General features: G+C 35.5%; 1 protein-coding gene across 1 annotated transcript; it reads left to right on the forward strand.

The window, feature by feature from the left end:
- The first annotated feature begins 824 nt into the window (after window positions 1-824).
- Window positions 825-15,649, forward strand: LOC144437198 (mitochondrial import inner membrane translocase subunit Tim17-B-like). Its single transcript, XM_078126091.1, has 7 exons — window positions 825-871; window positions 2,795-2,894; window positions 3,485-3,548; window positions 5,131-5,259; window positions 5,909-5,944; window positions 13,386-13,460; window positions 14,058-15,649. Exons 1-7 carry the CDS (start codon window positions 846-848, stop codon window positions 14,153-14,155), a joined length of 528 nt encoding a protein of 175 aa, XP_077982217.1. The 5' UTR covers window positions 825-845; the 3' UTR covers window positions 14,156-15,649.
- Window positions 15,650-18,362: the final 2,713 nt, after the last annotated feature.

An 18,362-nucleotide genomic window follows, 5' to 3' on the forward strand; every position in this document is an offset into this window, starting at 1 on the left:
CTTTACACAATTTTGGATTTTGTTTGGTCTAAAATGGGGTCCTGGAAAGAACCATAATGAATTCTCAACTAGTTCGGAATTTCCCCCAGCTAATTCACTGGTTGACATCATCATATCGGTGACTATGTCTTTTCGTCTACAAATTACAATGGGGTCTTCTAAATATTTTGAATGATCTAAAAGTAAAATGGGGTATTGGTTTTTGGTAAAAATGGGCCTAAAATGGGGTGTGGGGTTGACAGCACTGGCTGCAGACCCCTACCAGACCTGGCCAATGGTAACCCCCCCCCCCCAAAAAAAAAAAAAAAAAAAAAAAACATGTCATGTTATGAACTGTAAACAACTTGGCCCCGACTGATTCCTCCCTGTCCCTAGGCTAGCCCTGGTTGTGTGGGTCCGTGACTAGATTCTGACTGTTGTCAGTCGACCCCCCCCCCCCCCACGTGTGAGTACAAGGTACACTAGAGCACAGTCCCTCTATCATGCATACAAACATATCTAATTCCTCCCATACCCAGTGCCATGCCAAGCCACTGCTGATTGAACTGTCAGTGTCACTCTGAGCTCACAGTCACACACACCACACAAGTTATGTGTGTAAATTCATGTTGTCCTCGTCGCATACTACCATATAATAACTTACCCGTAACTCTGGCATACTTTGTGGCCAGTCGGTGGGATCCGAATTTACCGACATCTTTCAAATTATCGTACTTCTAAATGATCATAACGAAGTATTAAAACACAAATTACATTTCAAGTTGGCGCGAAACAACCATATGCACGGTGAAAGGTTAAGTATGCGCGATGACCCTGCGTGGAAATCAAAAGTTTAAAAATCCAACATGGAGGAATATGTGAGAGAACCTTGGTGAGTCGATATTTTATTTGGTTTTGGTGTCTGATTTTGTCTGATCATGATAATTTTGCAAGTTAAAGCTTCTAAGAACTACATGAAGTTCAACGACTATGTTAACTCAATCGCGAAATATCATGGCTACGTTTTCGTACACGCTTGAACTCAAGTTAACCCCAACAACGTGGTTCGCAAATTTGTAATCGAATCGGAAGTTGCGTAAGGCAATTGTTAACAAAAATGATCATCGTACTTTGGGTTGTTGAAACTTCCTAAATAGTTATGGACTTCTTGACTAGAGACGTGAAAGCATTTGCTGTCTAATATCAATGGATATTTGTTCAAAAAAAGTGCGTACTTTTAATCTTACAACGACTTGTAAACTAATACGCAAGAACGTACAAAAATGTATATCATATCCATGGACTTGGTCCATAGATAGACAGTAGTCTCGTGCCTACATGTATGTATGCTTTAGGCTATACTGAGTGGTTTAGTTAGAGACCACGTTGGCATCCAGACTAAGAGACAGTGGAGGTTTCTCATGTTTCTCTTCACTGCCCCACGTTCGGTGCTACTGTCAGATAAAGTAATTTGGGACTCAGTTCTGACAATGTCCCTGTCCCTACAGTGGTAGAATCGAGTCCTGAACGACCAAGTCTGCAAGTAGGTACATGTACATGTATAGAACAGACTCAACAAGACATACAAATCAATCTTACCATGGAAGTAACCCCTAATTATAATACTCCCATGATGTGAATATATAATACGTGTGTGTGGCATTATTACCATGCATTTTAAAACATGTAATCCTGCCATGGCCACTGTCTTTTAATTTTACTTTATGTGAAATGGGGGTCCACGTTTTGTCATTGTTTGGCCAGGGAGACCTGACCATCTTCTGGACAGTATTTATGCATGTTGCAAGTGAAAAACAAAAGATGACGGCACATTCAAACAGAAGATCTTCACATTTTGTGTACATTCAGCACTCATCACTGAAAATATGATGCGCATGCATACAATGTAGTTAAATCACACCATTGAAGTACTGACAGGATGCTAGAATGCCTTAAAAAAGGCCTGTTGTTTATGCATATATTATTCTTAAATTTCTTATGCTAACAAAGTGATCTTTGACTTGTGACTTGATCCCCAAGTTTATCTTGCATTGCTCAATGTACAGCAAATCGATCGTACCATTATGCCGATGAGTATTTTTATTTCTAAATACGATTGCCAATTATGAATGACCAATTCCATGAACTTTTTTGCAGCAGAGGTGAATCAAAACTAATGAGCACTACATTTGTAAGTAATCCTACGCAAAAACTCAAGTTCGCCGATGAAGTGAGAATTCATGGCCGTAATCTTGGCTTTTGGCGAGTCACCTCACTCTTTCGCCTGCCATTGTCCCAGGTTGCCTGCGAAAAACTATGACAATTAGTAGTTCAGGAACAAAACATTTCGAAACATCCACAAGCATTTTGACTACCGAAAGTGCCCCTGATTGATTCAAGACCCTGGCGATTAAAAACTATCCTGATCATTCTACAGTACTTAAAATATGAGTCAAAATACTCAAACTTGCCATTACTCTTCACAATTTTTCAAAGATTTCACAAATTGTGATGATAATATTGTTCCCCAAATTTGTCCTTTATATTAAGCTGACAGGAAAATACTTATATTTATGCTAAGAGTTTTGGCACTGTGAGTCTTCAGCTCCTTCAGTGATTCATACATAATTTTCCTTTGGCTAAAAAAGATAAAATATTGTGACATATCATCTAATTATATGAGACTACATGTACATACATTTTTGTATATGTACATTAACAGGCATGGCATCCACTGATTGCATGTTTCAAAACATTGTTGGTGTAAAATGTTGCATACAAGGATTTCTCATTCTGTATCAATTTTTGATTTCAGTCCATGGAGAATAGTAGATGACTGTGGTGGTGCCTTCTCTATGGGTGCCATTGGTGGAGCTGTTGTCCATGCATTCCTTGGAGCCAGAAATGCACCTGTCGTAAGTATTTGCTGCTGGTATTCTTTATTTTAGTGACTCACTCAGTGAGTGACTAGTACATGTACACTGCTTGTTATCTTGCCTTATGACGAGACTTTTTTCATAACCCCTTTTAATTTTAAAACCCTTTTCCTGCCAAGCCTCCCCATCTGCTACATTGTACATGTAAATGGTCAAGGCGGTGGCCAGCATAGCCATTTTCTGGCCCTCCAGAGATGAGTTTACATGTTTTTTCAGGCGTAAGTTTGCTGTAGATTACATGATACAGTGTTGTAAAGGATTTCAACCATCACTTTCAATTGGTGGCACTCTATCCTGATAAACAGGAATAGCACATAAATAATTCAATGAGTCAGATGTAATTCATTATACATATGATGAAATGTCACTACTAAAGTACATATACTATCGAGCCTGCTGACAGTGCCAAAATATAATTTCAGCATCATCGAAGGTTTGCAGCAACATTACCATTATACTAGTACAGTTGTATAGTGTAAATTCATGGGTTTTTTTCACTTGAGTCAAATAGATTTTAACTTACATGTAGTTTGTGCCACTTCAATAGATATCTTCAATTTCTCCAACAGGGTCTCAGGCACAGAATGATTGGCAGCTTTTTAACAATCAAGCATAAAGCACCAATAGTAGGGGGTAAGTCTGTGTTATGGTATCTCATAAAAATTTATCAAAGTGATTATGGTTATTAAGTTAAGTTATTAAATACACAGTGTAAGAACATGTACCTGTAAGTGTTATGATAACATTTCAAATTTTAATATCATGGCAAAAAGGATATGCTAGCTGATATCCGAGTTCTCTTCATTGCTATGCAATGCATCGCCTTCTATCGTCAAAAGGCATTCAATATAACATTTGATATCACGGCAAAAAGGATATAATTGAACTTGCATCTGTATAAGTCTTTTTGATGAGGGCAGTAAGTACATTTGTAGGTAAAATCTACTGGGGTTCCCAAGCAAAAGTTTGGTAGATTGTACGGGAAACTATGTACATTGTGTAGCTTCCACCTCTTGCTGTTACAGGGATTCCCCAACCTTAGCAAATACACTCACTGCACATAAACATACATGTACTGCATGTTATATTATTGGAATGAGAATCCTTAGGCCTAAATAAAATAGTTGTTTGGCTCCAGTTACCAGACCCCCACCTAGCTTTTCACTTTTTTTATGTATTCAAGAAAAAATTAATAATATTGCAAAAATTGTGAAGCTCTTTGAGAAATAGTGAAGGTGGAAACTGACATCAACTTAAAAAGACAATATAAAACTGTTCTTCCAATCTGTAATGGCTGTACATCTGATAGGAAGAAATAAACAACACAGAGACCATTTGGAAAACAATGGAAAACCTGAACTAGACACTCACGTGAAAAAAAAATATAATAAAATAAAATAAAATAAAATAAAAAATCTACCTACCCCACCTATTTTAAAATTGAGCGTAATCGGAACCACACAATTTTTTTTATTAGGCATTTAATAGACTGGTTAAACTAGAAAATAACAAAATGAAGTTATTGAAAACAGCGCATGCTTATTGAATTTATGAGGGAGGATGCTGTCAGACATCTATATACAGTATGTTGTATTTGGATAAAGTCAATATCAGCCTTGATTGAATTGTCCTGTTTTATTTCCATGGGGTGCAAAAAAATACATCCTTCCTCTAGAGAACTTGTAACGTCTACATCCTGAGTGACCAATGCACTATGGGAAATGTAGATTCATTATAATGATAAACATGAAACATTCATGTTGTAAAATAATCTGTCACATTGCAGCCAAAAATCATTTAATCTGGGTTACCCTAAACTTCAGATCTGAGCATGCTCAGTGTGCATTGGAATTTGACTATTTCCGGTAAATGCATGTGTATAAACATATTAAATATATATATGGGGTGGAATCTGCCAGTTTTTGTGGCAGTCACAGTTGTTACGTTGATGACAAGAACCCTAAGTATGGGAAATATAGGGAAAGTTGTGATCACAATGAAAATCTGGGGAATTTGATCCCAGGTTCTTGCACTAATGTTAATCAGTGGAGCCATAACGATCCCATGAAGCAGACAGTTTGATCTGGTCAAACTTTTTTCAATATCTCTGCCTGACAACTGTTTTTCACACCAAAATTATCATCGTAATTGATGCTGCACCTCTTAAAAAGTTTTCATACATACCTATACATGTATTCATATGTTTGTTTTTCAGGTAATTTTGCAGTCTGGGGTGGTCTCTTTTCAACTTTTGATTGTTGTTTAGTCAAATTAAGAAATAAAGAAGATCCATGGAATTCAATAACAAGTGGGGCTGCAACAGGAGCTGTATTAGCAGCAAGAAGTAAGTTTCATGTGTGCATGTCATATTTATCAAAACGTTTTACCAAAAACTGGTTGGATCATGTCATATGATTTAATTTCATCTGTGTGGGGTTTTTTTCACTAAGAGCAAAGTTGAAATCAAGAAAGCAGGCATGTATACTTAAAATGTAGAGAGAAATGAGACAAGAAAACAGACAGTACACTAATGTCATCTGCAAGTAACATGTCACAAGTTTTATGTTGTCTATTTCTTTTCTAGCTTTTTACTCAGTTCTAACGAAATTATAACTAGGTGTTATCTTCAGAACTGAGTCATACCTAAGGCCCATATACATTTACATACAGGGTGGAGTAACATGAAAATAATATTTTCAAATAACCAAACCACTATTGTGTCTCTGTGAATGGCATTTAGGAGAACATAGAAAGTTGACTACACTTCTATAAGAAATACACACTGAGTAAAATAGTTGGGACACCCTGTCATCATGATGTGATGTAACAAATTTATTTCAGTGCTCAGAAATGTTATGAGAAAGATGAATGTTCATAATTTGGCCCCTCCACTTTATATGGCAGTTTACAATGTTTGAGTAGTGCAATGTACATTTAACAGTACCTCCACAGTCTTCATAATTTATCATCATCTTTCTCTGTTTTATCTCCAGATGGCGCTCTTGCTATGGTAGGATCAGCAGCAGTGGGTGAGTAGCCTTTCTAAGATATATGTAATGGATTGGCCTATTTCAAATTCCAAAGGACTAAGATGGGCAATTCTTGTGTTACATTTTATATGCCATAAAGTATATACCGATATCCAGGTAATATACCAATAAGTGCACATGTCATGTCATGGTGTCTACAGTACATATATGAATTGTATCTTCTCTATGAAACATATAACAGCTTCCGGGAAACTTTCGGAAATTCTATTCCACTTTGGAAAGGTCTCTTTTTTTGATTGATAAAGGGTTAATAGATATGCTGCTCACTGTAGACATATCAAATCATGACATAAACTTGCATTTGACACTTTCATTTTCAAAATTAACCCATGTAAAAAGTTGCCATTTGGCCAAAAAATTGCCCAATTTTTTGGTATTTGCCAAAATATTGGCCAATATTTTGAGACTTCCCAAAATATTGGCCAATATTTTGAGACTTCCAAAAATATTGGCCAATATTTTGTGAGTTTGCCAATATATTGGCCAATATATTTTCAGCTCTCAAATAAACTGCCCAATATATTTTTCCGAAATGAATGTATTTGGTCAATATATTGGTTTCCTTTAAACAATTTTACCATTTTGTCCCCACAGTTACACAATTTACTACTTGTAACATGTTTTAGTCGAGGTATGTAAAGGTACTTAAAATGTTAAACTGAGACCATGAACTGAGAGTCTCAGTTGCAAAAAAATAGCCATCTGAGACTAGTCTCAGTTTGCCAGTCTCAAATGGCAAAAAAACCTTCCATGGTTAGAGTGTTTAATATGTTCTTAGGATTTCGATACTTGTTTGTGTTTGTATTGTAATCAATGTTGCCTTCCATACATACCTTTTGTTATTCTGTGTATATGGTGTCAACTCTTTCTTTTGTGTAGTTATCATGTGATCTGTATGTGTAGTTTACTAAGCCTTTGTTTTGTTTCTAGCATGGATGTATTTATAGACCCTTATGATGTATTAGGGATGCATCTATGTTACTTGTAATGTTTGTTGTCATTACAATCTTTGGTAAATTTTCAGTCTCAATAGTATACATGTAGTGTGACATCATGAATTTTTGTGAACTGAAACTATTCTCAGATAGACTTTTTTTAATCTGGGACTGAAGTTCATGGCAAACCGAGACTGGTCTCGGATATGGATGGCTATTTTTGGCAAACTGAGACTCAGTTCATGATCTCAGCATGTCACACCCAGTCCCTCCAGGTGGGTGGAGGGACTGTGTCTCAGTTTAATGTTTTACATGTAGGTACTTTGTGTACCATTACATACCTCTTTATTCATTATATTTTAAACTCATTACTTAATTGCAGTTTTACTTTTCAAACACAACTAATAGCTCCCTTTCAAAGCCAGGCACTGCACTGTTGTGTGTTTTTAATCCCAGTAAAGCTCGAGACTTGACATTTTTTACAGCTCATTTTAAAAGATAGCCACTAGGCCAATGAGTCCATGTTCAAGATGGCCACATCAAGCTTATGCTCCATGTTCAACTACAACGGCTTGCCGTATGTGGACCATCTTGTGTGAATAGTTTAAATCTTAAAGGTATCTCAGACATGCAGACATGTTTACAAAACTAATTTATTTGAATGTTGACAGTTTCTTCTAATAATGTACAGAGTTTATACACATTGTGATTGTGAAGTCCTATATGTAATATCTCTGGATAAATTCTCAGGATTGGGGTTGGAGAACTACTAAACATTTTGCATCGGAACTTAGGGAAGGGTTTGCCTGTGATCAGTGATAGTGGTAACATTTACCTGTTACCAGTGAATACCACTTTGATGACAAAAAATTTTCATTTGTCCTTAAAACAGAGAGGAATTATTTTGATTCTGATGGCTAATTGAAAGATGAATATTTTGACCATGTATCTGGTACTATGAGGAAACATTTAGTCAACATCACAAAAATATTGGCAATTTGCTGAAATCTACTGACAATCTGAATAGCTGTTGGTGAATGGTAAACTAAATAACTATCGATTTGCTTGGAAAAATCATGGAAGTATAACCCACTACCTGGGATATCCCTAAACTCTTGTTCTTTGTTGAAATTTATCAACATGACAAAAGAGTGACAGTCACCCTTGTATTCAGATTGTAGCAATGTTTGTATGTACTTTACTTTTGCACTCACAATGATAACACAACAATGTAACGGTCACCTTGCAGCTTGGCTTCAATACAAGTATGTTCTGTCACAGACAAGGAACACATGTGCTGCATGTCTGTGGTTCGATCTGTGTGTCACAAACCGTACCCCTTTCTACCTCAAGTTGTCTTGGCCAGTAGATGTTGTCTCTCTTGCATGATCATATAAATGTATCTGTAAGTGAAGCAAGTCACGTCATTTCTGACATATTTAATATTTCATGGGTGCACCATTGAAATTTTTTCTTACTCAGATATGTGTATAGGGCTGAAAAGTATATTTTACGGCTATAGTTACCAGAATTCCCTAAATGTTGTTTTCAACATCAATTAAAAAAAATTTGCATTTTGTCACGGACAAGAAACACTCTGTGCTGAATGCTTTGTTAACAAATGGCATGAATGCTACATTTGGAAATAATTAGCACACTGTCATTGGGTATAAAACATGGCCAACGTAATACAAAATATGTAAATAGTATGCAAATGAGCATTTTCCAAATATGATTTAATGACCTGACAGTGTTATGCAATCATGGTAAAATATCCTGAGATTATCACAGTCTACATGTCATAATCTGCAAAAGCAGCATACTAGTGCTTGATCGAAAACCATCGCGTCATGTTCTAGTCTTCAAATGCTTAGATGGCAATGTTACCATCGTATGGCACGTCAATGGAAAGAAGGAAAACTTGCCCCAGTGGAAATGTCACTTTGATACAGAGTGGAAGTGAAAGTTCCGAGATTGTGGTAAGTGTAGCTCTATCATTTTGGAAAGTTAATTGATTTCTGTTGTTGTTGTGAATGTTATTGTCAATAGAAATTTTACATCCATCCTTGGAGTAATTAATTACTCAAAGATACATCTATGCTGACCAAAGATGATTTGCTACTCAATTTCCAGACTCCACATATAATGGTTGATTTTCAAGTGAAGATGGTAATTTTATGGTAACATGTCATTGTCCAAAACGTGTGAACAGTAAGCATTCTACTGTGAAGTGGCCTTGCATTTCATTTGTTTTCTCAAAATGTTGAACTAATCACAGACAACTAAGAAGTTAGTTGTGTAGCAGTCTTTGTTGTTTGCTTTAGAGGTGCTTCCTTATTGAACTTTCAATTACTCTGGGAAGGATGTGACCCCAACCCATTTTTACCGGTAAAAACTTAAACTTGTAGCATAGGCAGTGGATCACCTTTGTCCATAAAATATATGCTAGACCCCTCAGGCTATTTTTCTCACTATGATGGCTACCAAAGGTTGCCAGTAAGGGCTAGCCCAAAGTGTCTAGGAAAAGTTGAAATTTTCTATAGAGCTAATTTCTATTTTGTGGGTTGAGTAATGTATGGTAATCTATTCAATAACCCATGACCTCTAGGATATGTACATTAACATACATGATTATAATGTTTGTGTTCTTACTGAGGATTACATCTTAGTGTTTGTGTAGCAACCGTTTTGCAATTCTATGCATATCTTTTCTTATTCTGTGTATATGGTGTGAACTGTTTCTTTTGTCTGTGCTTTGTGAAGTATGATTCATATCACTACTAGTGATGTGATGTGACCCCTAGCTGTACCGTCTGTGGTTGCATTTTAGCCCACATAGTGTATTCCAAGTTCAAACTGGTGATACCTCTTATACTTAGTTTCAAATTGATTTCTCACAAAAAGGCAACTAAAGCTTGGAACATTTCCATTGAAGCATGTCAAGAGAAAGGTTCTTGTATCTGAATGCCTTTTTCAGCTATTCAGTCTATACGATGGGATGTCTATCTATAGGTTCTATGCTCAGTCATGATGGTATCTCACTACCGTATATACATGTATGGTAATTGTGAGTTTGATGAGTGTGTAGACATTGTCATTCACACATTTTGGTTGATCCATTGTGGTTATTTTTACCTCAGACCACTAAAGCCACTGACATGTTCTCTGTATTACTAGCTGTCAACTACCTTCTCTGATCAGCTGTTATTTATATCATCAAAGTGTGGAGATGACTTTAGCTAGACCTCAGGCTTTCGCCCTTGATTGTGTCCCACCTATCAGAAACACAGTGTTGAGAAGAAAACCTTACTGCAAAAAATTTTCAATTAACATAATGAGAATGAAGATTTTTTTCCAAAAAGCCTTCAATCATCATATGGATATAATTGGAGCCATTTATAAATTGTATGTTTGTACCAATCCAAAGCATCTCACAGGGTTGAATGAAAATGTATTCTTTGCCCCAGTAATCAGTAATAACATCTGTGTTATTTGTGATGAAATCTATAAACTTTTCATTGACATGCACAAACAATTTGTACATGATACATGACCTGTGTGTTTCTCGAAGCACAGAAAAAATGCTGAAAACAAGACCCAGAAGCTAGTGCTCTGTACAGCAGTTTGAATTTCCCACATTTGCATAGATTAGCCATAATCCTCTTTATATAGGGCAGTTGTGTCTATATTCAGTTACATAATGCAAGTTTTAATGCAAACTCTTTTCTTTGTTTTTCAGGTTAAAGCTGTAATGACTGCCTTATGGAGGGTGAATGGATTGTGACAGTATATGATGAACTATGTGTGGGAAAGATCATAAAAACTAACTGGAAAAATGCTTTAGTACATTTTTTGGAAAAAAACTGGTGTTTATGATTTGTGGGGTGAAAGGTAATTCTGTTTGGGAGGGAAATTTCAAAATAGAAACTTTGTCTTGGGAAGGGGCTGAGAAGATAAATTTATGAAGTAAAAGTTAGATGTTTCAATATTACATTTATGCATCATGGTCTTTTTTCAACAGGTGTATGCGTGTGCCATTTCTCATTGTTAACTCTTCACCATGGTTACAAAAAGAACTGTAGTTCTTGAGAATGTTTCAAGAATTTTTGTGCTTTGTATCAAACACTTTTTCTTTTTATATTCCAAATGGTATGTAAAATTGCTGAGTATTCGGCTTGTCAGTATACCTTGTATATATGTGATGGTCATTGTTATTGTTACAAGAAAGTTCAATAGGTCAGTCACAAACACTCATTCGATTGATCTGCTCAGAGCAATGAAGTTTTGCAACCCCCCCCCCCCCCACCAAAAAAAAATAAATAAATAAATAAATAAATAAATATTAATGTCAAAGCAAGAGTTCATGGTGGAAATTTTGTTGAGCAAGCTTCCAACACTGCAGCAACTAGGAAGTGGGGAACATAGAATTTTGGATAGTAAATAAACAAGAAAGGATTACTTTCAGCTGTATTTCCCATCTACGATAGCTCTCCCAATATTGTCACTGTTATTATACTAGTTTGAAAGTGGTCATTTCTTTTGTCCTGGTCCATAATGTGTAACCAAGCACAGCAACTAGGCTCATTTAAAATTAATGTTCAAATATTTTAAAGTAAATTGGCAATAACAAGGTTTAGATAGGGGAAATGATGGAAAGTGTATAAAAGTAAAATATTTCACAATGTTTACATTTGATGCAACATTTGGTATTAAACATTATGGGATGGAAAATTTGATTTAAAAAAATAAGGGAATAATTCCTAAAAATACTGCAAATGGCACTGTAGCACAACTGTACAGTTTTTATAAATGTTTATCCACATGCCCAGGTCCATGTTAACAATAGATGTTCATTTGCTGGATGACTATCCAGTTGCCTATCCAACCATGTTGCTATCTTTGCAATGTAAGCAATCATTTGGCTGTTGCTATGGGCGTGGTCATGTTGCTAGACATACTTGCATACATTATAAAATGTTTTTCTTCACTTTTCTATGAATTCTCGATATTATCTTTGCAATGTACGCAATCATTTGGCTGTTACTATGGGCATGGTCTTGTTGCTGAATGTTTACTCACTTGCCTACCTGAAGATGTTGTTATTTGACCAAAATATACTGCCATCTGGTTGTTGTTAAGGGCGTGGTAATGGTTGCTAGGGCCAATTGTGTCAAAATATTTTAAGAAAATCTGCAGAATAACACTTTTAGAAACATCCCACCAAGTTTCAGTCTCACTGACCATGTACTTTTTGAGATATAAATTTTTGACCAAAATTCACATTTACAACTACTTTGCATATAACTGACAATATAATTTGCATCATCATGTCTTTTGAATCATCATGTCATGAACAAATCTGAATTTACTAGCCTTCAAAACTGTTCCCACCAAATTTCAGGCCAATCTACCCAGTCTTTTTTGGAGTTTAAATATTTTTACCAAAAATCCCATTTTTGTGACCCAAAATCACATTTCTGATGCAATCATTTTCATTTGAACAGTTTCCCAACTAGACACCAGAAGTAACATGACCACCAAATATCAAAGCAATCGGTCCCAGCGGTTTTTGACTTTAAGTTGTTTACACACAGACAGACAGACTGACAGACAGTTTGCATGTGCTTATAGCACTATTGAACCTTATCAGTTCAGTTGTGCTAAAAAGGAACCAATATATTGGCCAATGATACATTTATAGGGGAAAAATATATTGAGAGCTGAAAATATATTGGACAATATATTGGCAGACTCCAAAAATATTGGCCAATATATTGGTAAACTCACAAAATATTGGCCAATATTTTGGGAAGTCTCAAAATATTGGCCAATATTTTGGGAAGTCTCAAAATATTTACCAAAATTTTGGCAAATACCAAGAAATTGGGCAATTTTTTGGCCAAATGGCAACTTTTTACATGGGTTAATTTTGAAAATGAAAGTGTCAAATGCAAGTTTATGTCATGATTTGATATGTCTACAGTGAGCAGCATATCTATTAACCCTTTATCAATCAAAAAAAGATACCTTTCCAAAGTGGAATAGAATTTCCGAAAGTTTTCCGGAAGCTGTTATATGTAAATCAATCCAGAGAAGTAATTTCATCAGTATTTTGTAACTTGTGTCTTTTTAGACCAAATTTCTAACATTCCTGACTTGAGCCATGAAAAACATAATTTGTCAAAACGTGGCTTTCAATGAAGTCCAGATGCAGCAATAGTTACAGGAGTTTGAAGTACAGAGTATAGCACAGGTTACCAACTATACTTTACTTTACATTAGGGTGGATGTATGACATGCCCCTCCCCCTCCACCCCATCCCCCAATTATCAACCATTATTATAAGTTACCACTTCCCCCCCCCCCCCCCCCCCAACTCCTTAATGTTATGTAAGTGTGTTTCTTTGACAAAATGGAATTAAGTAGGTGAAACTATGGTAGTCCAATGGATGCAATTTAATATGACATTTTGTGTTATTTTTCAGGGGGTATTTTACTGGCGATGATTGAAGGTGTTGGTATTTTATTCTCAAGATGGAGTGCAGGGCAGTACATGCAAGGTAAGTTTTGTACACAGACAAACTCTCAGGGCAGTACATGCAAGGTAAGTTTTGTACACAAACAACTCTCAGGGCAGTACATGCAAGGTAGGTTTTGTACACAGACAACTCCCAGGGCAGTACATAATACACATTAAGTTTTCTAAACAGACAGACTCTGGCTATGCTGATATGATGTTGAATGTGAGGATGAAGAGATGTTCAGGACAGAATATCATACATTTTTTGTACTTGCAGACAACTGTTTTGTTGTCAAATTGTCCAGACCAGGATTTGAATCCATGCAGGCGGCAGCATCATTTTTTTACAACATGTACTTGCCTGTAGTTATAACAGGCATTGCGTAAAGTTATAACAGGCTTAGAATGTGTTATTTTTCATTTTGTAGCTGTATAATTGGGACCTGGTAGGATAGATATTGTAATGTGAATGCTTTAACAGAGATTGCAATGGATTGTATGCCCCTCAGAGAGTTGAGGTAGTATAAAGGGCTGTTGTGCCGTTATAGATCCGTACCAGGGGTAATAATTGCATTGCACTTTGAACTGTGTGGGAAAGCAATATATTAAAATCATTGTTATTATTATCTATTCACAGCTAATGAACAAATAGCACAGCAGATGCAGGATCCACAACAGCTTGGACCTAGACCAGATATACCTCAACATACATATGGAGAATCACAGTATCAATAACACAAGTAGTTTTTGTAGTATGAATGAGTTAGGAATCACCATCACCCACCCTGTCCTCCACCAACTAAATGGTACAATCTTGATCAATTTGCTATTCAAGTGGACTAGCCCACTGAGTAGTATGGGGGATGCATGTCGTAAAAGAAGGGACAATTATCAGTCAGATTAACAATGATGAGCTGTACTCTGTGTATTATAGATATAACATACAGAGTTGGGTTTTTTTTAACTGTTTTGTTTTTATCAGATAAATGTATTTTTCATTTGCATTTTGTCTGTAAGTTATTTTGTCCATGATACATGTATTACAATTGAAATGATGTTAAATTTACATGTTTAGATAAAGAAACCTGGAGCTTTATTCCGTACCGTGCACTATGTGTGTTTGAAAGCAGTGCATGTACAAGCATGTCAACTATGACCCAAACAAATACACCATCAATGTAAACCCATTTGTTGTAGACATTATTTCTCTACTGTGCATAACACAAACTTGTAATTATTCACATACAAAATTTGCATAGCATTCAATACAGGTGTGAAAAGTGTAATGTAGTTTTGTAATGCTGGAATGATAAAGTTGATTTGCAAGTGAATACCTTAATTTCATCTCTTGTCTGAATTTTTTTATAGTTTCTTTTTTGTTATGTAAATGTATGGAAGGGGTGTTCCAATGCTATCAAATAAATATGGCAGAAAAGGAAGTTAGCAATTCTATAGTGTAGTACAATGTGCCAGCAGTTATTGACTTGTGTTTGGGAATGAAAAGTCCATGCCTAGTAAAGTTTGTCTGAAAGAAACTTAAAAATTCAGGCTATGCACTTTGTAATTGAATTGTCTCAACTCAAGTCTGGTAGCTACTGCACTGGCTCATTTACTCATATTGCTAATGATATTTTTCAATTGTTTATGAAGGGAACTGAAAAAAATTCAAAGACATGATTATTGTGTGAAATAATAACACTTGGTTCATTCTAGATTTTCCGCCTTACAGGGATAGTTTCAACAAGCAAATATGTTATTACTGTTTTTGCAGGGTCACAGTATTGTGCAGGCAGTGACTTGCTGACTTCATAGTTTTAAAACCACTAGCGCATATACATTAATTGCTTAGATTTGCATTCTTGTCAATTCCAAATGTGTTATATTCACCATTTGGCAGTTACAGAAAATGAAATTCTCTAAGAGATTTCATTAATAGATCTGTTTCTTGACATATTCACTGCCCACAAACAAAATAGTGACAATATATCATTTGTAATTTACTTTTTTGAACAAATCCTAAATGCACAAAAATAAAATTAGCTTGACCTTTCAACCAATAGCTCATAATCTTGTCATACCCACTATAAGTTGAAGTACTTCTGTTCAACCCACATATTAAAATTTCTACAGCTTAGAGTGGAATATGTTTTTGTTTGTTTATTAAAACTTTGATATTGTACAAAAACAGAGAATAGTCTGTGGTGTTTATATGGACCAGATTTGGATAAATTGTGTGAATGTCAGTGTTCTTATTAGTATTAAACTCCCAGTACATGTAGCTGTAATGATGCTATCTTCCAAGATATTATTCTTTTTTTATTAGCACTGGTATGGTTCAGTAGTGTTTATTTCATGGTGTAGTGTCTGTGTGTACTCGACTTAAACTCAAAACTGCTGGGTCGATTGTTTTGATATGTGGTAGGGATGTTCCCTTTGGTGTCTAGTTTAGAAATTGTGCATGGCAAAATTATTTTGGTCAAAAAAATGTCATTTTTTGTAAAATAAAACAAATTAAACTCGAAAACTACTGCGCAGATTGGTCTGAAAATGTGGGAACATTCTTGGGGGGTGTGTAAAATAAGATTTGTTCATGACATGGTGATTCCATCAGTAATATGCAAATTAGGTCTAAAAATGTGTCTTATTGGTCAAGAAACTTTAATTCTAAAACTACTGAGCAGATTGGACTGAAATTTAATGGGATGCATTTGGGGATGTGTACATGACGAACTATTAAACATGTAATGATGTCATCGGTGATATGCAAACTTGGTGTAAATGTGAATTTTAGTTAAAATATTGGTGTCTCAAAAAGTACTTTGGCGATGGGTCTGCAATTTGGTGAGATGTTTCTAGACATGCTATTCTCCAGATGTTTAAAATTGTTGACAAAATTGACCCCTAGCAACCATGACAACGCCCTTAGCAACAACCAAATACCAGTATATTTTGCCAAAATAACATCATCTGGTAGGCAAGTGAGTAAACAATGTAAAAATGTATGCAAATATCTCTAAAAACAAGACCACGCCCATAGCAATAGCCAAATGGTGGTGTATTGTACAAAAATATATTTACAAGACTTAAAATAGGTGTCGGACTGTAAATAGTACAGTATTATTGTGCTAGTATTAAAAGATTTATAAGACTAAATAGTATTATTGTGCTAATGTATCACTTAAGTGTATGTGGGTCAGGAGTCAAATTGATTCTATTTACGACTAAAACTGTAGGTTCCTTTATATCCTCCAAATTATTAAATTATAAAGAGTCTGTTTTTTTGTACAACATCTCTACATTCAAGTTAACCAACAAATATGGTAGTTTCTTCAGACTTCTGATACATTGTTACTTTTCTTCTTGTATGAAAGATCACAGATTCACTTTCTAGTCTCACACTGTCTTCAATACTCGATCAACACCAGTTGAAATCTTTTGTAGGGGGTCTACTAATCTCGAAACCGCGCATCATAGGCGCAAAGTGTTAAAATAACAATATCGTAAACTGTCATCACCATTGAAATATCCAAACACTGGTGTGTTTAATTTGCCGAATACAGAATCCTACTGCACGGACGCTCGCTGTCACCAACCACCGTTCTTCTCGAAACGCGATGCGAAGTAAGGTTGCGATAGTGCATGGTGCATGGTGTTGCCATGACGCTTTGTTTACCAGAATGCATGCCGGGTAGTTCTTTCTCCAGCGTACTAACGTAACGATTGTTGAAAAAGTTTTCTCTATCTAATACGATATTTCACGAGTAATTTACCAAGACATTTCAAAAAGTTCGATTTCAACATGGTGACAGAGATTCAGAGTAAAGGTAGGAGTGATTTAAAGGGTATCTATTTACAACTAAAATATTTTTTTATGTGTAATAAAAAATATTTGACTGCAGCCTGACTACATAGCATTTTCTTGATCAGGTTGATGCAATGCGGGATATTTCAACAAATACATATATTTGAAAAAGCGCTGTGCCTATATATTTGTAGCTAACGAATCTTATATTGTCATTTCTTTCTCTCAGATATTATCCGAGTAGCTGCAGAAATTGCAGATATTGTACCTCAAGAGGTCCTTTCTACAATTCAATATGAACAATTGGTAAGACTGATAAATACGTTAGGGTATTAGTATTTTTCAAGAAGTCAGACGAAAACATTTTAATAGTAGTAACACAATTAAAAACATTTTGATTGATTGATTGATTGATTTTTATTACCTGTACAAGAAATAATTACAGATCACTTGGGAAAAAAATATTTATACACAATTTATACAGGCAATAGGAGTCAGAAAATAGCTTTGCTAATCAAGTCTGACCCCTTACATTAATGGTTAATGGTTAAACATTCACGGGTGTTACTAAACGCACTTGCCCCTCCCCCCAACCCCCATCCCAATCCAAGTCATTTTAAAAGTGATGAGAAGAAAGTTCGGTAAAGAATGCCAACTATGCTATATATTCTTTTAGTAAATCTATTTTAAGTGACCGCTTGAAACTATGTCGTGTTGGTTCCTTCCTGATATTGTATTTGATGTCGTTCCATGTAGTTGCACCTGTATATGATATTGATTGTTGTCCAACTGATGTCTTCACTGGAGGAATACATAAATTGCCCTGAGCCTTCTGTCGTGTATTGTATTCATAAGTCAACAGTGTGCAATAATCGGTTATAGAGTGTGGTAAATTATTGTGTATTAAGTCGTAAACAAAAACCCCTACTAAATACTTGTGTAACTTAAAAACGTCGAGAATTTCTAACTGGTTGAAAAGAGGAGAAGAATGTTCCCGAAAATGGCTATGCGAAATAGCACGCATAGCCATTTTCTGGGATAATAAAATACAATCTAAATATGAATGAAAAGTATTTCCCCAGACTTCTAACCCATAGGATATATGAGGTTGGATGAAAGTGGTGTAGAGAAAAGTAAGTA

This window comes from Glandiceps talaboti, chromosome 1 (genome assembly GCF_964340395.1).
Source record: "Glandiceps talaboti chromosome 1, keGlaTala1.1, whole genome shotgun sequence".
NCBI classification, from domain to species: domain Eukaryota; kingdom Metazoa; phylum Hemichordata; class Enteropneusta; family Spengelidae; genus Glandiceps; species Glandiceps talaboti.